Raw genomic sequence first — 26,059 nt, forward strand, 5'->3', positions numbered from 1 at the left:
AAGAAAAAAACTTCTTTAAGTATTTAAAGCATTGTTTGGCGTCTTGAGCAGAGTAATTGCAGCCTTTCTCCAATGAGCACACCTTCTGCGGTAAAAAATAAAATAAAAAAGTGTATAATTGTAAATGCACAACACGACTGCTTTTAAAATGCCCATAAAAGGTGGTAGCTGTCTTCTGCTTGTTTAAAACACTACAGATGACATAAATGTGCAGTAAAAATGCAGGGGCGTATTTTGTAGCGTCCCGGAAGAGTTAGTGCTGCAAAGGATTCTGGGTATTTGTGCTGTTGTGTTTATGTTGTGTTACGGTGCGGATGTTCTCCCGAAATGTGTTTGTCATTCTTGTTTGGTGTAGATTCACAGCGTGGTGTATATTTCTAACAGTGTTGAAGTTTTTTATACTGGCACCCTCAGTGTAACCTGTATCGCCGTTGATGAAGTATGCGTTGCATTCGCTCGTGTGTGCGTAGAGAAGCCGCACATATCTTGTGACTGGGCCGGCACGTTGTTAGAATGAATGAAAAGCGGACGTGACGATAGCTCGTAGAGTACGTTAAAGGTTAATTTGTTCAACATTGGCCCGCGGCTTTGTTCAGTTTCAAAATTTTGGCCCACTCTGTATTTGAGTTTGACACTCCTGGTCTAAATAAAAGAAAGCAAATGTAAGCAAAACCCAAAAGAGTTTAGCTTTTACCAAAGGCAACGATCACAAATGAAGCTTTCAGCACATACACAATGTTGACATTTATAGTTATATTTTGATAAAGACAGGGAAAAACACGCTACTCGTAAACGGCGCATGTAACAGAAACAAACATGGCAGTCGACGCGAAGCTAAATCATGAAATGCAACCTTACCCGAGCAAAAACGATGCATATTTATCGGGGAGAGTCTTGATACCAATTTCCTTGACCCAGCCACACACAAAGAAGTTGTAGGCCTTTTCATCTGTTTTGTTGTGTAGTATGGCGCCTGGAACACAATAGTTCAATATGTCCGGGAACGCAACTGACGTATAATCCTTGATATCACTCGACAAATCTTTTTTTGATAAAATCTAGGGATCTATTACATTGCACAGTTGGATTTTTTTGCTCGTATCTACTTTTTGCAGGAAGATCTCCAGTGGTTGGCTGAGTTGACAACCACTGGTTTTCACTTTTGGGGAAAAAGTCACGTAATAGTAATAGTTTTCTGATCTGCTTGCCCGCACTGCACAGGGGATCATGGGGGATTTAGTTTATGAAAACAAACAATATAAAAAGCCGAAAAATGTTTGTTTATTTCAAGTATTTTTTCAAAATACGGATTGAGGCTATGAAGGGTTTTATCTGACTACTTGATTATTCAGACAAAATGAACGTAAGAATACTCGATAAAAAAAACAAAAAAACGATAGTGACAACTAGGGTTGCACATCTCTCTCTGATAAACGATTCGATATGCATCTAGATACACAGGTTACGATTCGATTCAAAAACGATATCCTTTTATTACAGACCGATTCGATTGGATTCGATTCCGAACGATACGATTCGATTTGATGGTTAATATTCAAGACTCCAAATCCCCAAGCATTATGGCTTTATGGCACTGGCAAAAAAAACAGAACAACAAAATCACATGTCAATGTATTTATTTTTAGACATGGACCAAAAATTCTGGCTGAATTGTAGGATGGGAACTCCAGAGGTAAAAGTAGCACAGAATAGTAACAACAAAGTGCAATATTTCAGCCTGAGCATAGTTTTAAACACTAGAGGTAGGTAAAAAAAGATTCAATATTTCAACCTGCTGCCAGTGTACGTCAACGATGCTCGACACAATTTACAAATAGCATGGCTTCTGTCGAGCTTCCCTTCCTTCTTATAAAACCCAAAAACTTTCCACACTTTGGATTTCTGTCTCCCCGATGCGTTGCAAATCTTTCTCGGTCCATTATCACCTTCGGTCAGACTGACGCTTTCGTTCTCCTCCTTCATTTTCCGTGTTGTCCCTTGTTTATCACTCGTGCTAATACTAGCTAGGCGGCTACCGCGTTTGGCGAGTAGCTTCAGCTCTCGCGTTGTTTTAGAGACGCTGGCGCATATTGTAATCTAGCCAACCCATGCAAAGTCTCGCGATAACCAATCCATGACTCTATAACCGATTCAGCTAGGAATTCATGAATTATTCGTATTGATTGAGGAGTCTGCTACCGATGCAGCCTAATCGCTCACTTGTTGAATCGAATACTCGGTCGCATCGGTTTATCGTTCACAACCCTAGTGACAACCCTAACTGAGTTTGACTGCAAAATAATTCACCAACGAGCCAAACAAAATTTTACACTTTAATAAAGAAGGTGAGAAACAATTGGGTTCAAGAATTAACTCGTAAAAAAGTACAAAGGTGGTGTGAATTATAATTAATCTCTATAAAAAAGTGTTATGTGTTAATATTTTTGGGTGTCTGGAAATAAATAATTGGATTTACATTATTTCTTATGAGAAAATAGCTTCAGATTTTGTACGATTCGGTCTTCATTTGACTTTTGGTACGGGTCACTAACGCATGTATGCTTATCAGACGGACAAATTTAAAAAATATTCATCATCCATAGAAAAACCCTTGAACAAAACAAAGATCCGTCTGCCTCAATTGTGTTTGAAGAGAGAGGATGAAGGGGTGGACGGTTGGTCGGGTTATTTTTTTAGAAAATAGTTATACAACTCAAATTAAAAACAATTTGAGGATATGAAATGATATAGAGGTAAAAGGAGAACATGGACATGTCCAAGTGTTGTTAACCATGTAGAGAGCAGGAGATATGGAAAGGACACCGTGGAGGAGCCAATATTTTTACTGCATGTGCTGAGTGCCAGGGAACCACTGCGGCACTCTCACTCCCTCGCTGAGAGAAAGGAAGTGACCATAAATTTGACTTTTTTATCTTTTTCTACGCCATTAAACGCAGCACGAAATTGTCAGACAAGGCTGCTCTCGCCATGGGTTGTTTGTAAGGGGGACGTTTTAGGTTACAACGTGCTTATTCAGACCCACTTATTCACTTTTACAGCAGCTGAGTAAGAATTATCTGCTGCGTTGTTTCGCCACCGCATTAATACGCAACAATTGCAGGGTGGGCAGCATCAATAGTAATGAAGTTTATGTGACAAACAAGTACTGCAGAGCAACTCTGATTACATGCTTTAGGACAGTGGTTCTCAACCTTTTTTCAGAACATTATTTTAATTCAAGTACCCCCTAATCAGAGCAAAGCATTTTTGGTTGAAAAAAAGAGATAAAGAAGTAAAATACAGCACTATGTCATCAGTTTCTGATTTATTAAATTGTATAACAGTGCAGAAATATTGCTCCTTTGTAGTGGTCTTTCTTGAACTATTTGGAAAAAATTGATATAAAAATAACTAAAAACTTGTTAAAAAATAAACAAGTGATTCAATTATAAATAAAGATTTCTACACATAGAAGTAATCATCAACTGAAAGTGCCCTCTTTGGGGATTGTAATAGAGATCCATCTGGATTCATGAACTTAATTATAAACATTTCTTCACAAAAAAAGAAATCTTTAACATCAATATTTATGGAACATGTCCACAAAAAATCTAGCTGTCAACAATGAATATTGCATTGTTGCATTGTTGCATTGTAATGAATTTAATAGCCTACTTGTTTTGATGGTCAGTTTATGAACTTATATTCATATTTTGTTGAAGTATTATTCAATAAATATATTTATAAAGGATTTTTGAATTGTTGCTATTTTTAGAATATTCAAAAAAAATCTCACGTACCCCTTGGCATACCTTCAAGTACCCCCAGGGGTACGCGTACCCCCATTTGAGAACCACTGCTTTAGGAGATGTAGTGGCAATGAGGGTGACCAAGCAATATATTATGTCATACTTGACATTGCAACACTTGTCCACTGTTTGCAAGATACATCAGAACTCATTAATGAATTTTTGACACCAGTATTAAACAATGCCAAAGCATCAAATCATAGGGTAATAGCATTTTGGCATGAGAATTTGTTTGCGAGGTTCTCAGCCAGAAGGGGAAGAGCTCCTACCCCTTTGCTTCAGGCTATGAGGAACAACAAAAACGGTACGATAAAGTTTTATTTTCACCTAATCTTGGCTTGCGCATATTAACACTGATGAGCAGGAACATAAATGCTGCTAAGAGCAACATTTTTAATGCACTTTCTGAATCAATCGACGGGTGTGCAGGTGTACCTAATGTTGTGACCGGGTGAATCTATGCAATGTCCATGAAGTTTATTTTTGAGTTAATAGCGGTGACGACTTCAAGATATATATTGAAAAGTGTACATTTTAAAAGATAAATTATGATACTTTTGGAGAGGCTGTGGCGTGATTTCATTTGTGATCTTGGAACGCCTCCGGAAACAAACATCTTGCAGACAGACTCAAAAAACAGGTTATAAAAGTGACCGTGGAGAAAAAATTACCCAAATTGTACACCAAAGTATATCTAATAGAGGTGTAACTACTACTCGATATATCGATTTGTATTTATAGGATTCAACTATTTCGATATGTGCTCGACAAGTTGGCCTTTGGGAAGATAGGCATGGATCCAACATTGTTTTAAAAGGTAATATATATGTATTTTATCGATACTAGAAAAAAAAAACCCATTGGAGTAAAGAACGGCAGACCTTATATAAAGTTTAGCATTTTAATGATAAGGATGTTAAACGTTACTCAAGTCAGTCTGCCCGACGCCATTAGTCATCAAAACAAAAACGGCGAGAGAGGTCACAAAAAATGCAAATGTCATTACACAATTATTTAAAGCTGCAACAGACACATCGGAAGTGAGAGCGGACCAAATTTTGCCGACGGACCAAGCTGAGGCGTAATGTTCAAAACTCTGTAATGCACATTGTATATAAGTATTATTGGAAAAGTTAAAAAAAAATGTTTTTTATGACTGAGAAAGTGGTCACACTTCACTTAATTTTCCATATTCGTTCATCATATAGTTTTCCGCCCAGCCATAGTGGTCCATCGTTGAAACTTGTCCGCTGTCACTTCGTTGCGTCTCTATATTGTTGTGTTTTGGCTTACATTTTTGTGTTATGACTTTATATCATTGTGTTAGCATTTGTATCTGTTGTGGCTTTTGCAATCATGTTATAGCTGAAAGTTATTGTGTTGTGACGTTTACATTTATTGTAACTTTTCTCAGCTATCGTAGCTATTTATTAAAATGAGAGTACTAGCAGGTCAAACCACTGCTCATGTAATCTGAAAAGATTTAGTTGTACCTAATTTCTCTGTTAATTCAACCTAAAGATTTGTTGGTTGCACTTTGTTTTTTATATTGATTATTATGTTTATGTTGAAAAACAAAATCAGAAGTACTAGGGAAATCTACAGGTAAAATGTTGGTTAATGTACTTTTATTGAACATTTCTTGAATATTGAAAATCAGAGCAGAAAAGGTTTCCTCTTGTTAATCAACCTAAAGTGTTTGTTGCACTTTATTCAAATAAGATGTGACTGCATTGTCCATTAATTGATGTTTACTTGCTTGTTTGTATCCAAAGTTCATTTCTACATAATTCCCTAACAATAACTAATGGGAATATAGGAAAAGTCACCTGCAGTGTCCAATATCCAGTGTTTATTCCACAGTCACACTGGTGATTTGTTAATGTAAAATGCTACTGAATCGATTTCAAATCACTAAATAATTTTGAATCGTATTGTTCTAATTAAACTAATATCATCCCTGAATTCTATCAACAGCATCAAAATATGATTTGAATCGAATCGTTACACTCCCAATTTTTAATATATACAGTATTATCTCGACCAAGGGTAGGGAACCTATGGCTCTCGAGCCAGATGCGGCTCTTTTGATGACTGCATCTGGCTCTCAGATCAATCTCAGCTGACATTGCTTAATGTAAGTAATTTATTAAGTAATGAATAATTCCACAGTGTTAAAAATAACGTTCAAAATATAAAACATTCTTTTCAAATAGATGACGCATTTGTGGAGGTGTGTTTGCCGCCAAATGCAAACATTGCATTTTAATCCATCCATCTGTTTTCTACCGCACCTGTTCAAGAAGTCGCATTAATGGTAAGAAGTATTTTATTTATTATTGGTTAGCTTTAGAACAACAATGTTAAAAAAGAATAAGAGACTTATTATACTCTAAAAATGTTGGTCTTACTTAAAAATGCATGCATTTAGTTGTATTCAGTGTTAAAAAATATGATATGGCTCTCACGGAAATACATTTTAAAATATTTGGCTTTCATGGCTCTCTCAGCCAAAAAGGTTCCCGACCCCTGATCTAGACAACAAAGAAGTGTTTTAAAGGGGACTTATTATGGGAAACCGTCTTTTCTTACCTATTGGTACCTGTTTTTGTATATTTAGGATCTGTATAAGTCACAAAAATGTGAAATCAAATGGCAGAGATATGTATAAAACAATCTTGCCTTCCTTCATTCTTCCTCCAAACGAGCCGTTTGGAATTTGCCCAATTTGTGACGTTTTACCCAAGTGTGACGTCAGCAGATATTTTCATATATGGTCGGAGTTTACTCGAAGGGCTTTGCGCGAACCCGCCATTGTCGTCCAACGCTGTAGTCAATGAACGCCTTATTTTACTTTATCCTCTTGTTGTGGGGCAGACTGGCTCATGCATGCAGATGCATCCTCTGCTGTTGCCATTTCTAATACAAAGTAGCGTATAGTTCTGAATTATATTTGTCAGTAGACTCGATATGGAAGCGTTAAAAACTACAACATGGCTGACGAGGAGCTGACACAGTTAAAGTGGAGGCATGTGAATAAGACCGTCCACAAAATGGAGCATCCTGAAGAGACAGTCAGAAAGCGGCTTGAAGATGGTCTGTAAAACATCATCTATCCAATGTTTTGACCAAAGAACAACCATTACATGTTATGTAAACCAGTGTTTTTCAACCTTTTTTGAGCCAAGGCACATTTTTTTAATTGAAAAAATCCGGAGGCACACCACCAGTAGAAATCATTAAAAAATGAAACTCAGTTGACAGTAAAAATTTGTTGTCGCAAATGTTGGATATGAATTTAAACCATAAACAAGCATGCATCAATATAGCTCTTGTCTCAAAGTAGGTGTACTGTCACATCACGCCCTGACTTATTTAGAGTTTTTTGCTGTTGTCCTGTGTGTAGTGTTTTAGTTCTTGTCTTGCGCTCCTATTTTGGTGGCTTTTTCTCTTTTTTTGGTATTTTCCTGTAGCAGTTTCATGTCTTCCTTTGAGCGATATTTCCCGCATTTACTTTGTTTTAGCAATCAACAATATTTCAGTTGTCTTTATCCTTCTTTGTGGGGACATTGTTGATTGTCATGTCATGTTCGGATGTACATTGTGGACGCCGTCTTTGCTTCACAGTAAGTCTTTGCTGTCGTCCAGCACTCTGTATTTGCTTACTTTGTAGCCAGTTAAGTTTTAGTTTCGTTCTGCATAGCCTTCCCTAAGCTTCAATGCCTTTTCTTAGGGGCACTCACCTTTTGTTTATTTTTGGTTTAAGCATTAGATACTTTTTTACCTTCACCCTGCCTCCCGCTGTTTCCGACATCTACAAAGCTATCAGCTACCGGCTGCCACCTACTGATATGGAAGAGTATTACACGGTTACTCTGCGGAGCTCTAGACAGCACCAACACTCAACAACAACACATCATTTGCAGTCTATAATTACTGGTTTGCAAAAAATATCTTTAACCCAAATAGGTGAAACTAGATAATCTCCCACGGCACACCAGACTGTATCTCACGGCACACTAGTGTGCCGCGGCACAGTGGTTGAAAAACACTGATGTAGACCACAATAAAGTGTTTTAAATGTATAACAAAAAGTCATAGTACCCTTTTAAATGTAGATTCAAATCATGATACGTCCACTTTAAAGATGCTACTTTCCATACTTTTAAACCTACTTACAGATAACATACAGTCTTAAATGTCCTTTTCTCAAACTTGGAAGAGATGCAGAACCAAGATTTAGATTGCCATGTTTCTCAACAGTGTAATCCCTTGGAGGACTTTAGATAAGAAGCAAATTACATTATCCATCCTGACATACAGAAAATTTAAGTAATAATGAGATATTCTTCCTCAAAGTTGAGTCATTTCCAATTTGCATAGCACATTTTTTTCCTCTGGTGGTGACAGTTCTGAGAGTTTTTAAAGGTGCATTTATAGGAGTTGTCTTTTACAATAAATCCATCCTACCTGGTATGCTGTTGTAGAGGAACAGGTAACTATCAAAGTCTCCTTTGGGCTCCTTCCAGGCAACAAGCAGGGTGTTTGAGTTCACTGCTTTGGAACGCAGCCTCTTTGGAGCTGGAACTAAGGAAACACATTCAAATCAGTGATTGTACCATGGGAAATTAATCATGAGACGATTAACCATCTCGGATATTAATTAAAGTGCCCCTAGCCAACAGGGAAAACAAGTAAGTGTCTGAGAGAACCTAACAGGGACAAAAAGATAGATGATGCATTTCCAGGTTGAAATGACGGCAACGATGGGCGAAACATTTCAGACAAAGACTTGTTGTTGTGTCATAAACACATTTTGCTTGCATTGCAACACATTTGACTTCAGGAGGCACCCAGCACACACACCACTGGTGACACATTTGGGAAACCTCAGACTACTGATTCCGGTCAAGGGAATCAAATCTGTGTCACTTTCATAAGCCGACATGTCTAACTGTTGGTCTACAGAATGTCCCATCTACTGTAAAGTACAATGCATGGCAGTATTGTTTTGACCAAAAAAAAAAAAGTTAAACAATGTAGTACACATCCAGATTACAAATGAGATAGTTTGGATCAAATGTGTTCCAGAGAAAGGTTTACAACTTTACACAATTGATACACGGAAATACAATATCAAACAGCACAGATTTCATATTTCATTCATTCACAACTCCTCCAACACTAACATTATTGTTTTTGCACTTTGGCTTCTTATTAAATAACTTTTTAAATAGATTCAATCTTGCATGTGGAAACTTTAAGAGTGGGCTTTAGTTGATATAACACTCCCGTCAGGGGGTGCATTCTATGCCGGGGGTGCATTATCCGACACAACACCTGGAACCTGACGCTACAAGGTGTGTGTATCTGTATGTGTGTGTGTGTGTGGTGGGGGTGGCGGGGTTTGGAGGTAGCGGGGGTGTATATTGTAGCGTCCCGGAAGAGTTAGTGCTGCAAAGGGTTCTGGGTATTTGTTCTGTTGTGTTTATGTTGTGTTACTGTGCGGATGTTCTCCCAAAATGTGTTTGTCATTCTTGTTTGGTGTGGATTCACAGTGTGGCGTATATTTCTAACAATGTTAAAGGTTTTTATACTGACACCCTCAGTGTAACCGGTATCGCTGAAGATCAAGTATGCGTTGCATTGACTTGTGTGTGCGTGCCAAAGCCACACATATTATGTAACTGAGCCAGAACTCGTTGGACTGGACGAAAAGGGGACGTTACAAATCTCGGGAGGGGCACTGAAATTTGGGAGTCTCCCGGGAGGTTTGGCAAGTATGAGAATTAGTGGTTGTATATAATCGTTGTATATAATCGGCGGGCCAGCTCTAGTGTTAATTTGATATCACCTCACGGGCCAAGTGAATTTACACGGCGGGCCAAATTTGGCCCGCGGGCCAGAGTTTGACACCCATGGTTTAATACATAATGCAAAAAATTGTTAAATTTCCATCTTCTTCCGCTTATCCGAGGTCGGGTCGCGTGGGCAGCAGCCTAAGTAGGGAAGCCCAGACTTCCCTCTCCCCAGCCACTTCGTCCAGCTCTTCCCGAGGGATCCCGAGGCATTCCCAGGCCAGCCGGGAGACATAGTCTTCCCAACGTGTCCTGGGTCTTCCCCGTGGCCTCCTACCGGTCGGACGTGCCCTAAACACCTCCCGAGGGAGGCAATCGGGTGACATCCTGACCAGATGCCCGAACCACCTCATCTGGCTCCTCTCGATGTGGAGGAGCAGCGGCTTTACTTTGAGATCCTCCCGGATGACAGAGCTTCTCACCCTATCTCTAAGGGAGAGCCCTGCCACCCGGCGGAGGAAACTCATTTCGGCCGCTTGTACCCGTGATCTTGTCCTTTCGGTCATAACCCAAAGCTCATGACCATAGGTGAGGATGGGAACGTAGATCGATCGGTAAATTGAGAGCTTTGCCTTCCGGCTCAGCTCCTTCTTCACTACAACGGATCGATACAGCGTCCGCATTACTGAAGATGCCGCACCAATCCGCCTGTCGATCTCACGATCCACTCTTCCCTCACTCGTGAACAAGACTCCGAGGTACTTGAACTCCTCCACTTGGGGCAGGGTCTCCTCCCCAACCCGGAGATGGCACTCCACCCTTTTCCGGCTTTTTATTTATATATTATTATAAAATGTGTCAAAGCTTATTACAAAATGTATCAGATGAACACAATGTGGCGTTATTACCAAATGAGGTGAACATTTATTACCTAATACACCATTATTACATTATGCATTGTTGCGTGACTCTGCCAGCTGAGGCACCAACAATAAATACAGTGTCAACCAGCTGGCATCAACTTTTGTGATTAGCATTGAAAAGCAATAATCGTTTTTCGCCGATAACATACTTTTTCACAATGAAATTAGTCGATACTGATCGATGGCCAATCCCTACACTGCACCCATGTTGGAAATTCCTATACAAACAGTGATTCCCATACATTAATTTATTTGTGGGAGCACACCACAAATATATTTGGACCACCACAAACAAATATAACATTAGATGTTTGCCTTTGCTTATAAGCACATTATATCTGACGAAGGAGGAGGGATCAGTGGTGCCAACTTAGCGAATTTGTATACTTAGCGAGTAATCAGAGCCGTCTGGATAGGCTTTTTCAAAAAAGCGAGTAGCGACAAATACAGTGAGGACTTTTGGACTCCCTGAATCGAAAGCATGTATTGCTAAGTACTGCTATCGCCCCCTTACCTCTCTGAAAGTCCATAGGCAGGGGCGCTGAAAAGGGGGGGTAAAGGAGACGGATTCTAGGGGCCCATGATGGAGGGGGGCCCAGAGAGGCCCCTAATGATGATGAAATTATAATACAGAAAAAATAATGACACTGTGTTGGGGGCCCTGTAAAGATGCTTTTCATGGGGCCCAAAATCCCTAGCGGCGCCCCTGTCCACAGAGCATTGGTTCTTAAACTAGTTGGAGGTACCGAACCCCACTAGTTTCATATGCGCATTCACTGAACCCTTCTTTAGTGAAAAATAAAAATTTTTGTTTTTTTCAAATTCAAGACAAATTTATGTTTTTTTTACCGGTGCACAAAATGAACCGTGCATGAACATCACCTTGTTCAAAGAACAAAACCAACACAGTGCATGAACTCACAACAAATGACACACCTGCAAATCAGTGTGACTTCTGCTGTTGCCGTATCCATAATACGCCGATAGGGAGAAGTTTTTGTTTACACGATGAGTCGGGTGTGTCTTGACCTCCGCGGCGGAAACTCTGCCGAACCCCTGAGGCCGACTCACCGAACCCCTAGGGTTCGATCGAACCCAGGTTAGGAACCACTGCCTTAGAGGCTGCTTTGTCCTGTGACATTAAAAACAAGGACGAAAACAAGACAGAAGAAATATTGTGGTTCTAAACATATTTGTTTTGCTTCTTGTGTTTTACTCACTTTTTCAAATCGGCAATTATGCAAAATCGACGATTGTGTCATTACGTCAGTCCACTGTCTAACTCACCACTGCCACAAATAGATTGCAGTCATGTGGGAAACACGGATCCATGTTTCTGCACCAAAATGTAATGGGTTCTTGCAATACACAAATGCTACCTTCAGGTGTTCTTACTAATGAACTCAACTAAAGAAAAATACATATTGCCTTTAAACTTAATGCAGGTATGAATAGTTTAAAACCATGACTTTTTCATACCCAACTTGTCATGTCTGTGTGATCATGTTTTGTTTTAGTCATGTTCGGTTTTGTTTTTGGACTTTTTGTTTTGTTTTGTCACCATAGCAACCCATTAGCTTTCACCTGTCACGTCACGCACCTGTTTCACGTTTTGAGTCACGCACCTGTTTTCGTTAATCATGTCGGTAGTATTTAAGTTCATTGTTTTCAGTTCGTCGTGCTGGCGAAATCCCGGATTCATACCCCTGTCACACTTTTACCTCTGCGCACTTCATAGTCCATGCCAAGTAAGTTTTTTTTGTTTATTAATGCCACAGTTAGTGTTTTTGTTTAATTGTTCCAAATTTTTGCCCACGTGCAAGTCTTTTTGTTTCTGTCAAGACGTGGACTATGGTGTGTTTGTTTTCCCGAGATGCAAGTAAAGCTGGACTGGTCATGGTGTGAAGGTAAATACATATTTATTTATACTTATTTATAACACTCAAAGGAACAAAAAGCGCGCTCAAGGCGGATGTACAAACTTGACTCACGAAACAAAAAGACTTGCACGTGGGCAAAAACTTTGAACAATTAAACAAAAACACTGTGGCATTAATAAACTAAAAAAACGTACTTGGCATGGACTATGAAGTGCGCAGAGGTAAAAGTGTGACAGGGGTATGAATCCGGGATTTCGCCAGCACGACGAACTGAAAACAATTAACTTAAATACTACCGACATGATTAATGAAAACAGGTGCGTGACTCAAAACGTGAAACAGGTGCGTGGCGTGACAGGTGAAAGCTAATGGGTTGCTATGGTGACAAAACAAAACAAAAAGTCCAAAAACAAAACCGAACATGACTAAAACAAAACATGATCACACAGACATGACACAACTATGGTTTCAAGGAGGTGACAGTTCATATTTTAGTTTGGGTTCTTGTCCTTCATATGATCTTTTCTTAAGCACACGCTATTCGATTACTGAGACAGAATGCAGTAGTGCAGTTTTTCTTCACTGCAGTCCTCAGGTAATCACATCACGTCAACTATAAAATACTTCAAATGCGTCATACAAAAGTGCATAATTACACTTCTTCACAATAAGACTATGAATAATTCACCGCAACTGAGAATATTGTCACTCTGGTAGCGTTTGGTGTGTGTGCTTGATAGAGTTTGAATGGAGCTGGCAGGAGATTAATAACTGGATGATCATTTCGACGATAACCTCTAACTTCCCTTTGCATGTCAAAGAACGCACCCTTACACACAACGAATTATAATTAACAAATGTGAAAATTGAATGAGACGGCCGTGATGCTCTGTAATTCTGAATGTGTGTCAAGGTCTGTATATTGAGTCGATTCAAGAGGCAGTAAATATGATTAATGAATATGGATATAATAAAACTAATAGATGTGCCTGCTGACTGAATGTGAGGGTCTCCTATTTAAACTGCTCTTCACAGGTCAGCACATTTGCCACCTACAAAATATTAACAACACTCAAAATTTCACTCTCGTCCTCTCCATATGCCAAGATGCATTTGCAAGCTGGTGGGAAAAGTGCAGTGAAACGACCAAGATGGATGAGACTTGTGCCTAATAAACAGTGGTTATATACAATATGTGCGTGTGGTATATAGCTCAGTCATATATTTCACCAACTACAGCTTTTTATTGGCAAGAGTTACATCAGCGGAAGTGGCCTCATCTTGCTCATGACTGAGCCGAGCATAAACCTCATGCCACGCTGTAAAATTAAAGACCATCTTCTTAAGAAGGACTTTGGTGACTATTGCTTAGCGGCATTTTGTATAGTAGTCAGAGGGGTTTATGAAAGGACTTACACAAACAGTACAAAGGCCCATTGTGTGGGGATAATTAAAGACATGCCTTCAAAAACAATATCTAGCATGTGTTTTTCTCGCTGTGCGGCGCTATTCATTCAAAGGTGTTTTTCTTAAAAGGAGGCCAATAAGCGTAGTCTTCAAACTGTGCAGGAGGATTGAACAACTAAAAAGAACGTTTTCTGTCATTTCTGGTGGGTCAGTAAATGTTTGCTTTCTAATCTACTAAGGGTATTTTTTATGTATTCATTAATTTGCTTCCACTTAACACTTTCCTGCACATTCCTTCACCAGCTCTTCTCTACTAGTTGTCTTTAGAATTCCTCCATTATTGCACTTGATCGTCTTTGTTTAAAGGGTCCCTTGTTAACTATTATTTCCGTCTGTGCTCAATGCCTCTAAAGTTAAACAAAGCGTTCTTCAAAAATACAAAGGTCAGGTTCATGACCATCAAAATATGTATTATTATTATTATTGAATGTGTTTTGCTTTCAGTGGATTGATCCAAAAGAAGAACCAGCCTTAAAAGGGGAACTGCACTTATTTTGGAATGTTGCCTATCATTCACAATCATTATGAGAGACAAGAAAACAGATGTATTTTTAATGCATTCTAACTTGTAAATAAACATAAATAAAATCTGCCTACAATGGAGTCTTCTAATCCAGTGGTCCCCAACCACCGGGCCGTGGATCGAATGGTACCAGGCGGCACAAGAAATGAAAAATAAAAAATGTTTTTGTTTTTGTAAATTAAATCAAAATAAAAAACACAAGATACACGTACAATTAGTGCACCAACCCTAAAAACCTCCCTCCCCCATTTACACTCATTCACACTCATTTGCACAAAAGGGTCGTTTCTTTCTGTAATTAATATTTCTGGTTCCTACAAACCCTGTTTCCATATGAGTTGGGAAATTGTGTTAGATGTAAATATAAACGGAATACAATGATTTGCAAATCATTTTCAACCCATATTCAGTTGAATATGCTACAAAGACAACATATTTGATGTTCAAACTGATAAACATTTTTTTTTTTTTTTTTTGCAAATAATCATTAACTTTAGAATTTGATGCCAGCAACACGTGACAAAGAAGTTGGGAAAGGTGGCAATAAATACTGATAAAGTTGAGGAATGCTCATCAAACCCTTATTTGGAACATCCCACAGGTGAACAGGCAAATTGGCAACAGGTGGGTGCCATGATTGGGTATAAAAGTAGATTCTATGAAATGCTCAGTCATTCACAAACAAGGATGGGGCGAGGGTCACCACTTTGTCAACAAATGCGTGAGGAAATTGTTGAACAGTTTAAGAAAAACCTTTCTCAACCAGCTATTGCAAGGAATTTAGGGATTTCACCATCTACGGTCCGTAATATCATCAAAGGGTTCAGAGAATCTGGAGAAATCACTGCACGTAAGCAGCTAATCCTGTGATCTTCGATCCCTCAGGCTGTACTGCATCAACAAGCGACATCAGTGTGTAAAGGATATCACCACATGGGCTCAGGAACACTTCAGAAACCCACTGTCAGTAACTACAGTTGGTCGCTACATCTGTAAGTGCAAGTTAAAACTCTCCTATGCAAGGCGAAAACCGTTTATCAACAACTCCCAGAAACGCCGTCGGCTTCGCTGGGCCTGAGCTCATCTAAGATGAACTGATACAAAGTGGAAAAGTGTTCTGTGGTCTGACGAGTCCACATTTCAAATTGTTTTTGGAAACTGTGGACGTCGTGTCTTCCGGACCAAAGAGGAAAAGAACCATCCGGATTGTTATAGGCGCAAAGTTGAAAAGCCAGCATCTGTGATGGTATGGGGGTGTATTAGTGCCCAAGACATGGGTAACTTACACATCTGTGAAGGCGCCATTAATGCTGAAAGGTACATACAGGTTTTGGAGCAACATATGTTGCCATCCAAGCACGGTTACCATGGACGCCCCTGCTTATTTCAGCAAGACAATGCCAAGCCACGTGTAACATCAACGTGGCTTCATAGTAAAAGAGTGCAGGTACTAGACTGGTCTGCCTGTAGTCCAGACCTGTCTCCCATTGAAAATGTGTGGCGCATTATGAAGCCTAAAATACCACAACGGAGACACCCGGACTGTTGAACAACTTAAGCTGTACATCAAGCAAAAATGGGAAATAATTCCACCTGAGAAGCTTAAAAAATGTGTCTCCTCAGTTCCCAAACGTTTACTGAGTGTTGTTAAAAGGAAAGGCCATGTAACACAGTGGTGGACATGCCCTTTCCCAACTACTTTGGCACGTGTTGCAGCCATGAAATTCTAAGTTAATTATTATTTGAAAAAAAAAAATTAAGTTTAAGAGTTTAACATCAAATATGTTGTCTTTGTAGTGCATTCAATTGAATATGGGTTGAAAAGGATTTGCAAATCATTGTATTCCATTTATATTTACATCTAACACAATTTCTCAACTCATATGGAAACGGGGTTTGTACATTACATATCAATATATAACAATACCGTCTGCAGGGATACAGTCCGTAAGCACACATGATTGTATTTTTTTATGACCAAAAAAATATTAAAAATAAATAAATACGATAACCCCCCCTCCGGTCCGTGGGAAAGATTTTCAAGCGTTGACCAGTCCGCAGTTACAAAAACGTTGGGGACATATAGTAAATAACAATAAATACAATACTCCATTTACATGTCGTGACCTGAATACTGACCAATTTATTAGTGATATTATTATTATAAGCGCTAACACAGACAAACTCATTTTAGCGGTGCATTCACAGAGAGCACTGGCGACTTGTCCAGGGTGTACCCCGCCTTCCGCCCGATTGTAGCTGAGATAGGCTCCAGCGCCCCCCGCGACCCCGAAGGGAATAAGCGGTAGAAAATGGATGGATGGATTCACAGAGAGCAAACAAGCTTGTTGCTCCTAAAGTCTTGAGCTGGTGAGCTGCTTTTTCGCCTCAGAGCTTGTGGAGGTTTAGTCTACATCATAAATAATGAATTTCATCTTGATAGTAGAAGGATGAAGACATTATCTGACAAGTTGGTAAACTCTGACATCCAATTTAGCCTCGGAAATGGCGAGAAAGACGCTTGGTTTTACCCCCTTTTTCTTTGTGAGGATTATATGTCATTCTTCATCTAAACGGGAATATATCAACATGCTAGTAATTGGCATCCTAGTGACAGCAGACATTGTACAGTAAGTGATGTAGTATTATGTTTTGGGCTCTCATGAAGTCTGGAGTGAGTAATAATCAGTGAGGGAAAAAGCGAACAATTTTGAAATGTATGCGCCGCCGTATGCTTAAAATAATCAAAATATGTAAATAATAAATGCTATTATGAATGTGCCTGTTATTACATTACATATATACTCACAGCATGTTGATAAAACGTTGATGGAGGTGTTTCGATGTTTTTTAAAGCACTTTATAGACAAAATAGAGCGACTCCTGTAGGTTACATTGTAAGCAGACTTTTGATTGCATTAGTTATAATGCATAAAAAAATTAACAGTTTCCCTTTAAGACAAGTGATATCCGAGAAATCACCCAGGAAGATTCACATTATGAGTTTAAATATTTGGCCATTACCTGTAATTGTCAATGTTAGGGAAGGAGTTTTTTTTATAACCAATTTAGTTAGTAACAATGCTTAACATTTTTTACACCTGTGTGACAATTAAAAAGGTTATCATCAAGTACATTATGCTTTTTTGTGCTTAGTTATACAATAAGCCTTACTGTTTTTACGTATTACTGATAACCCTCCAATGGGCTCACCACCAACAGAAGGGGTCGGGTGCAGTGTGAGATGGGTGGCAGCAAAGACGGGGACCACAACGGTCAGATCGTTAGCTTAAGAAGATACTGTAGCTGTGGGGGCTGTGGAATTTCTCTACACTGCAGTTCAGAGTATCCCCACTTTTGGATTTTCTGAAATAGGGGGGTGCCATGCCAGTGGGTGTGAGTCTGAACATGCTTTATCTGTATCATGCAGTATCACGCTTCAAACCTTGCTTCGAAAAGCTGTGCACTACAAAATGTGCTCATTGTCGCCATTAACCCTGACATCCTCGTTTTGATTAAAAGAAAACATTGCAACATTTTTTGGGTTCATTTTTGTTTCGTAGGTGTAAGTGTTTCATTTATTGGGCTCCAACTTTAATGTTACTAATTAATTTGAATGTATTATTATTTATTGAGTTTATTAAATGTTATCTTTGAAAATCAAATGGTTTCAGTCAGTTAAAAATGTTTGTAGATAAAATAAGGATTTTTTTTTTTTCAGGCAAATTGCTGCTTTTCTTTTACAAATTAAAACAATAATTAAGTTATTCTTTGTTGTACTGTACGTGATCTAAATTTTTATTTTTTTGTTTTATTTAACGATAAGGATGATACAATGCGATGCATAGGTGTACTTATAACAAATTATACTATTTGTCGTCGTGGTGGGAAGGTGGAGGAGCGCGAAATGTTTTCTTCATCCTAGGTGGGCGTAACAAAAAATAATTGAGAAGCACTGACCTACGGAAACCTTGTTACGACATTTACTTTCTCAGCTAGTCAAGTTTGATTGTTTTCTCAGCGCTCAGCGAAGCCGACTCAGGCGGGGCCTATTGGAGTACGTAACTAAACCTTCAAATCACAATTGTGTTTATTTGTTTGTCCGAGTGTTTTAGCCTTTTTCTTTAAGGTGGAAAAAGCCACATAAGAGATTGCTTATTTACAATTGGACAATCTATCGACTGTGGACAAAATCTAACACATCAGATTTGACTGACTTTAACAATCCTTTGTTAAAGACAGCCTGAAACATATTTCACATTCAGGGCTCCACTGTTCCATACACTGCTGCTAGTGTGGCTAAGAATGTGACAAGATGGATGACAGTAAACGGAAAGAGGATGTGTACTTCCACCTCATTCATCGTTTTGGATATGGTTATGCTTTCACCTCATTGGTTTCATTGACTTCACTATAACTAGAATTATTGACCACGACAAAGTCACTGATGCAGGAAAGTCTTCCCCGTACGCGTTTACTGCTTGAATGGATGGATTGATCATTGCAGACACACAAAAATGCACTCTGCATTGTTGCTCTTGAACCTGAAACATGGTAATTAGATAATAAACACAACCAATTACAATAAATGTTGTATAACCTGGAAAAACAACAAGAACACCCATGCAGGGCAGTACATTTTTAGCTGCTTTACAGTGTTTGACTATTAGAAACACATAGTAGTAGTTCATCATCAAAATGAAAATATGGCACTAAATATTACTTGACTTGATGTTATCTGATATAAAAGGCATTTTACTCCTGCTATGCTGCTGCTTTCACTGTTGCAATATAAAGTATTTTTACTTGCACCCTCTGGGGGCCGAGGATGGAACAAAATTAGAATGACTTTTTCCAATTCCTCCTAAGGCAAACATATGTTACTGTCCTGTAAGCTGTGGACGTTAACAATAGAAGTTGCTCATTAGAATCAACAAAGCGTGTCTGAAACTTTTGAGCAAACTGACCAATGCATGTTCTCAACATTTTTATCAAGTTGCATCAATAGAAAAATTATAAACTTGGTTTACAACAATACACACCTTTTGCATAAAGTAACTACCACACCTACTACCAACTCTGTCATTGCTAGATTGTTCAATCATAGAGTGCAACCATCAAAGTTGGACACAATGTCTTCTGTTCTATGAATTGTATTTATTTTAGAGTCAAACTGTCTCCATCATAAAACATTTTGTCATAGTCAAGTGTTAAAGGGGAACATTATCACCAGACCTATGTAAGCGTCAATATATACCTTGATGTTACAGAAAAAATACCTTTTTTTTTTTTTAAACGATTTCCGAACTCTAAATGGGTGAATTTTGGCGAATTAAACGCCTTTCTAATATTCGCTCTCGGAGCGATGACGTCACAACGTGGCGTCACATCGGGAAGCAATCCGCCATTTTCTCAAACACCGAGTCAAATCAGCTCTGTTATTTTCCGTTTTTTCGACTGTTTTCCGTACCTTGGAGACATCATGCCTCGTCGGTGTGTTGTCGGAGGGTGTAACAACACGAACAGGGACGGATTTAAGTTGCACCAGTGGCCCAAAGATGCGAAAGTGGCAAGAAATTGGACGTTTGTTCCGCACACTTTACCGACGAAAGCTATGCTACGGCAGAGATGGCAAGAATGTGTGGATATCCTGCGACACTCAAAGCAGATGCATTTCCAACGATAAAGTCAAAGAAATCTGCCGCCAGACCCCCATTGAATCTGCCGGAGTGTGTGAGCAATTCAGGGACAAAGGACCTCGGTAGCACGGCAAGAAATGGCGGCAGTTTGTTTCCGCAGACGAGCGAGCAAAACCCCCTATCGACCCTAGCTTCCCTGGCCTGCTGACATCAACTCCAAAACTGGACAGATCAGCTTTCAGGAAAAGAGCGCGGATGAGGGTATGTCTACAGAATATATTAATTGATGAAAATTGGGCTGTCTGCACTCTCAAAGTGCATGTTGTTGCCAAATGTATTTCATATGCTGTTAGTTTCCTTTAATGCCAAACAAACACATACCAATCGTTGGTTAGAAGGCGATCGCCAAATTCGTCCTCGCTTTCTCCCGTGTCGCTGGCTGTTGTGTCGTTTTCGTCGGTTTCGCTTGCATACGGTTCAAACCGATATGGCTCAATAGCTTCAGTTTCTTCTTCAATTTCGTTTTCGCTACCTGCCTCCACACTACAACCATCCGTTTCAATACATTCGTAATCTGTTGAATCGCTTAAACCGCTGAAATCCGAGTCTGAATCCGAGCTAATGTCGCTATAGCTTGCTGTTCTATCCGCCATGTTTGTTTGTGTTGGCTTCACTATGTGACGTCACAGGAAAATGGACGGGTGTATATAACGATGGTTAAAATCAGGCACTTTGAAGCTTTTTTTTAGGGATATTGCTTGATGGGTAAAATTTTGAAAAAAACTTCGAAAAATATAATAAGCCACTGGGAACTGATTTTTAATGGTTTTAACCATTCTGAAATTGTGATAATGTTCCCCTTTAAAATGACATACATATAAAGTACTTGTAACCCCTCTATCCATTTTGTAAAGCATTTATTATACTCAAGTCACAGGTGAGCTGGAGTCTATCCCTGCTTACTTCAACACGAAGTGAAAGTATGGTATAATAAAACTAAAATCAAGTTTAAAAAAAAAAAAAAACTCACCATTTAAAGCAGAGATCTGAGACCTACGCTACTTAAGGGCCGCTGGAGATAAAGTCTGGATGAGGCTGATCCACACAAAGTATTCACTTGAGACTCACATACTACCCATGTGACTAAATTAGTGAACTGCTTCTACCAGCATTTATAGTGACCCTGAGCCAAGGTAGGCCTTAAAGTCGTTATAAATGTAACATTTTGTTTAAAAAATTGTGTTCCCAGGAGATGGTCGGAGACAATGCAGCTTGCAAAGAGGTGGTTGCTATTTGGACTGTCCAATGTGTTTTTGTTATGTTATAATGTTTGGGTTTGCACCGTTATTGTAGTTAGGGCCTGATCTACTAAGATTCAAATACCACGCGCTAAACCTTGTGTGCAAACTATAACATTGTGTGTACTATCAGTGAGCGAGTTGCACGTGATCTACTGATTCCTCAGACGGTACTGCATCAAAAAGCGACATCAGTGTATAAAGGATATCACCACATGGGCTCAGGAACACTTCAGAAAATCACTGTCAGTAACTACAGTTCGTCGCTACATCTGTAAGTGCAAGTTAAAACTCTACTATGCAAAGCAAAAGCCATTTATCAACAACACCCAGAAACGCCGTCGGCTTTGCTGGGCCCGAGCTCATCTAAGATAGACTGATGCAAAGTGGAAAAGTGTTCTGTGGTCTGACGAGTCCACATTTCAAAAATTTTGGGGGAAACTGTGGACGTCGTGTGTACTCCGGAACAAAGAAGAAAAGAACCATCCGGATTGTTATAGGCGCAAAGTTCAAAAGCCTGTATTCTGTTTTTATTTACGATTTACACAATGTGCCAACTTCATTGGTTTTGGGTATTGTATATACAGTCTTAATAGTTTCCACAACTTTAAATGTATTTAAATACACATCAGAAAAGAGGAAAATCATCATTGTGTCAGGCTTTCTACTGACAGTTAGATCATGTTTGTGTTTTCCTGTGTTTTTTTTTTTTAATTCCTGTCCAGCGCTCTTATTTCTACTTTGTAATTGTGTTTAGAGTCACTTCCTGTCCTGGTGCTCTTGTTTTGTCAGTATTTCCTGTTTGGTCTCCATGTTTTGAAGCATCTTTACTTTCTGTTCCATGTCCTGCCAGCACACCTGATTCTCATTAATAAGTTGTATTTAGTTCCACCTGGGTCCCTCCTTCAGTGCTGGATCTTTTTACTTTGTAGATTGTTGCTTGGCGTGCTGGAATTGTTTGTTCCCTGCTTCCTGTGAAAATTAAATTAATTTTACTTGCATTTTGCCTGCCATTCTCTGCATCCTTGGGGTCACGCTACAAGCACCTTCACCAAACCGTGACACATCTAATGTTGCGTTGATGATGATTATCTGGGATGGATGTGGCAAAAACGTTAAATGTGAAAGTAAAAGTCACCTTGGCTGGACTATGTTGCAGGCGGTCTGTACAAATCAGTGCGATGACCATAGATCACACACAGTGACGTAGGAGCAAAAGTGGTGTCTTACACAAAGTACTTTATATTTTCGGTTAGAAACATCACCTTCTTTTTCTCATTTGAAAAAAAAAATACAGAAGAAATGACCTCGGTGTCCTTAATGGTAGTTACGTCCATGACCTAGTGGCGCTCTGCACAAACTGCTACAATTAATTAATGATGATTTCGACTAAGACTTTTTATAGTCGAATCTGAGTTGTTAGATTTAGAAACGGGATTCCCTCGAATAAACAGACCTCATTTTAGACTTTTCACCTCAAACAAAAAAGCTAAAACACTCAGACGAACAAATACACATGGTAAAGATTGGATAGTTTATTGAGGTCCTCTGATCAGCCCCGCCGGGGCCGGTGCCGTGCCAATTTTTGTTCCCTGAAAGAAAGGGTTTCCCTGGCTGCAGCAGCAGACATTCATTCGAAGGAGTGGAACTGCGCTTCCGTGTTTGGTTCACTTTGGCGTATTAATCAAACAAAAATGTGGATTGTTCCGATCATGCTTTGACTGTTAAAGATGTTTGCTAATCCAACATGTGACTATTCTGTACCATTTGTTTCATTAGACTTAGCACCTACGAGCCGAAGGGGCGTAAGTGTCAAATTTCTGACTTTCACCAAAACCGATGGCGATTTTTGACTCGCCTGAGGCGCAAGGTGGCATGGCGGGCTCCTCTAAGTCCCAACAGGCCCTGCATTATAAATCTCGGAACATCCTCCCAACACACCCTTTGGTACTCAACTCACCTCACTCCCACAGGGGCAAAAAGGGGGGTTCAATGTCTGACGATTTGACTGTGAGGTTGATGGTCGAATCAGACTCCTCCGAATTAAATCGTCAGCTATTTTAAGACACCCCTTGATTTAATAATTGTTGTCTGTCTGTAATTTTTATGCTATTCATTAGCCATTAGGCTTTCAGCCATATGGTATCTACATTAGCATCTGATTAGTCGCAAGGTCTTGATAGCGCCAATTCGTTCAAATTCAACCAATTCCCAATAATAAACCGTGGCCTCGCAATTACACAGCATATTTTGGCCACTTATCATCAATTTCGCCAATTTAAGTTGTGTCAGCAGCACTCAAAGGCAACCCAACTGTCTAACCAATCAAATGTCTCCCTGCATCGGCCACTTCATTATTTATTATATCGACAGAGATGTCGACCAGTGTTGATTTTCCAACATTGTCTCTCATTTACAAGAGAAAAATTCACCCCAGACCGCTTTAAACAGTTACGCAACGTGAGACCCTGTGGGAGACTGGTTAATTGCTGTCAAAGTTCAAACATGTTTAATTCAAGGATTCAAGGGACTTTACTACCAGCACACATAAGATATACATGGGATGGCACAACATTTTGTACCCAAAGTCCCAGCTTCAGTCCAATGATGATTACCACAAGGACGATAGTATGTACATACTTAGTTTTAAATAGAATATGATTTGAATACTAAAGAAGGCTATTAATAGCTTACGTCAGTGGTCCCCAACCACCGGTACCGGTCCGCGGACTGATTGGTACCGGGCCGCACAAGGAGAAAAAAATAAAATAAAATAAATAAAATAATTTTTTTATCTTTTATTTTTTTATTAAATCAACATAAAAACACAATATATACATATATATATATCCGCGGGACAAATTTTCAAGCGTTGACCGGTCCGCAGCTACAAAAAGGTTGGGGACCACTGGCTTACGTTAATGGAAATATAGTACAAAGAGTATAATAAATAGATAAATAGTCCTGTCCTCCAAATAGTACAGTTGAGACCAGGGCCGTAACCAGTGTTGGGTTAGTTACTGAAAAAAAGTAACTAGTTACAGTTACTAGTTACTTTATTTCAAAAGTAACTCAATTACTAACTCAGTTACTTACACCAAAAAGTAATGCGTTACTGTGAAAAGTAACTATTTAGTTACTTCTTTTTTTCTTCTTTATTTTTCTAAGCTCCCATTAATGCCCTTTTAGCCTTCATTTCAGTACTGTTATTGCACTGGAGAATAATACAGTCTGTTGATCAACTTGACATGCATTTTTATTTTCCTTTTAACATAATTAATGAAAAACAGTGCAACATAAAAAGGCATTCTTCCTTTCTTTAAACTTGGACCAATGACCATTAATAAAAAAACAAGTTCAAGTGCAACATAAGAAGGCACATCATCTTCCTTGAAACATAGGTAGTGAAATAAAGCCTGACATCTGGAGTGATGCTGCTGTCTTTCACACTTGGAGCTATGGATTGTAGAATCCTTGTTTTCAGTGGCAGGATCATTGACACAGATGGTGACGTTTCAGTGCTCAGTAGAGATGTAACACTTTTGAGGGGTTTAAGCACCTGGAGGACCTCATCTGCCACTCTCACATCATCATCAGACAGGGTGACATTTGTCTTCAGGGTGTTGTGGGTCAATGCAGAGTATATAGCTGCCTGCTGCTCCAACATATAAGTGGAGTTCCACCTCGTTGGGACATCATGTATGAGCTTATGAGTAGGCAGCTTTAGCATTTCTTGCTTTGTCTTAAGCACATGAGCAGCTGTTGTGCTTGGGTGGAAGTAGGAAACCTCCTTCCTGATCCTCCCAAGGAGGCACTCCATCCTATTGACTAAGATTCCCTTCTGTGATGCCAAATTCACTACATGTGCAAAGCACCTATCTGTGGTCCCAGTCCTGCCTCATTCACTGTAATTATTTGATTTTTGGCATTATCACGTGTGACTGGGATATCTTTATCTTCCATTCCTCCACTGCTTGTGTCAGTACCTGCGCAAGATGACTCTCGTAGAGGGGGCGTGTCTTCTCATCTCCCAGTCTGCTGTGATGAAGTGAGCGCTTATAGTTCCCCTGGACGTCCACCCGTCTGTCATGAGCGCAACAGATGATGCTCGGGATAGTTCATCAACAACTTTTTTCTTCTCCTGCTCATAAAGATCTGGCACAATCTTATCGCTGAAGTGGGTGCGCGACGGGATGTCGTAACGTGGCTCAAGCACGTTCAGCATGTGTTTAAAACCCTCGTTTTGCACAACCGAGTCTGCACCTATAAACACACCGATTCAATGGCGCGGGGTGTTCAAGCTCCTCCGTTACTCCGCTGTGTGTGGACTGAACGTGCAAACAACTTTTTTTTGTTTTGTTTTGTTTCATATATCAAACGGCGGCTCACGTGTGTGCCTCCCTCCCCACACCCACACCCAGACACACACATAGACCGCGCCTCTTTTCTTCTCTCCGGCTTGTGACAGAGGAAGATTCAGAAGAACGACACCGCAGCGCTTCTGTTTCTAGCCGATACTACATCAAAAGTAACGTAAAATAACGCAGTAACGCATCATGTAGTAACGGTAACTGAGTTACTGAATATAAAAAATAACGCGTTAGATTACTAGTTACCGCCGAAACTAACGGCGTTATAGTAACGCGTTACTTTGTAACGCGTTAGTCCCAACACTGGCCGTAACTAGGATTTGACAAATACCGAGGTCAAAATTTGGTGTCT

At 39.5% G+C, this 26,059-nt stretch overlaps 1 protein-coding gene across 7 annotated transcripts in view; it reads right to left on the bottom strand.

Annotated features, from left to right (window-relative positions):
- col14a1a (collagen, type XIV, alpha 1a) overlaps window positions 1–26,059 on the bottom strand; it is a 367,796-nt gene that overhangs the window by 299,161 nt on the left and 42,576 nt on the right. For all 7 annotated transcript variants that reach the window (XM_061953441.2, XM_061953406.1, XM_061953424.1 and 4 more), the window contains one exon: window positions 8,280–8,396. In XM_061953441.2, the coding sequence (XP_061809425.1) occupies window positions 8,280–8,396 (117 nt within the window). The remainder of the gene's footprint in view (window positions 1–8,279; window positions 8,397–26,059) is intronic.

This window comes from Nerophis lumbriciformis, linkage group LG04, assembly GCF_033978685.3.
Source record: "Nerophis lumbriciformis linkage group LG04, RoL_Nlum_v2.1, whole genome shotgun sequence".
NCBI lineage: Eukaryota > Metazoa > Chordata > Actinopteri > Syngnathiformes > Syngnathidae > Nerophis > Nerophis lumbriciformis.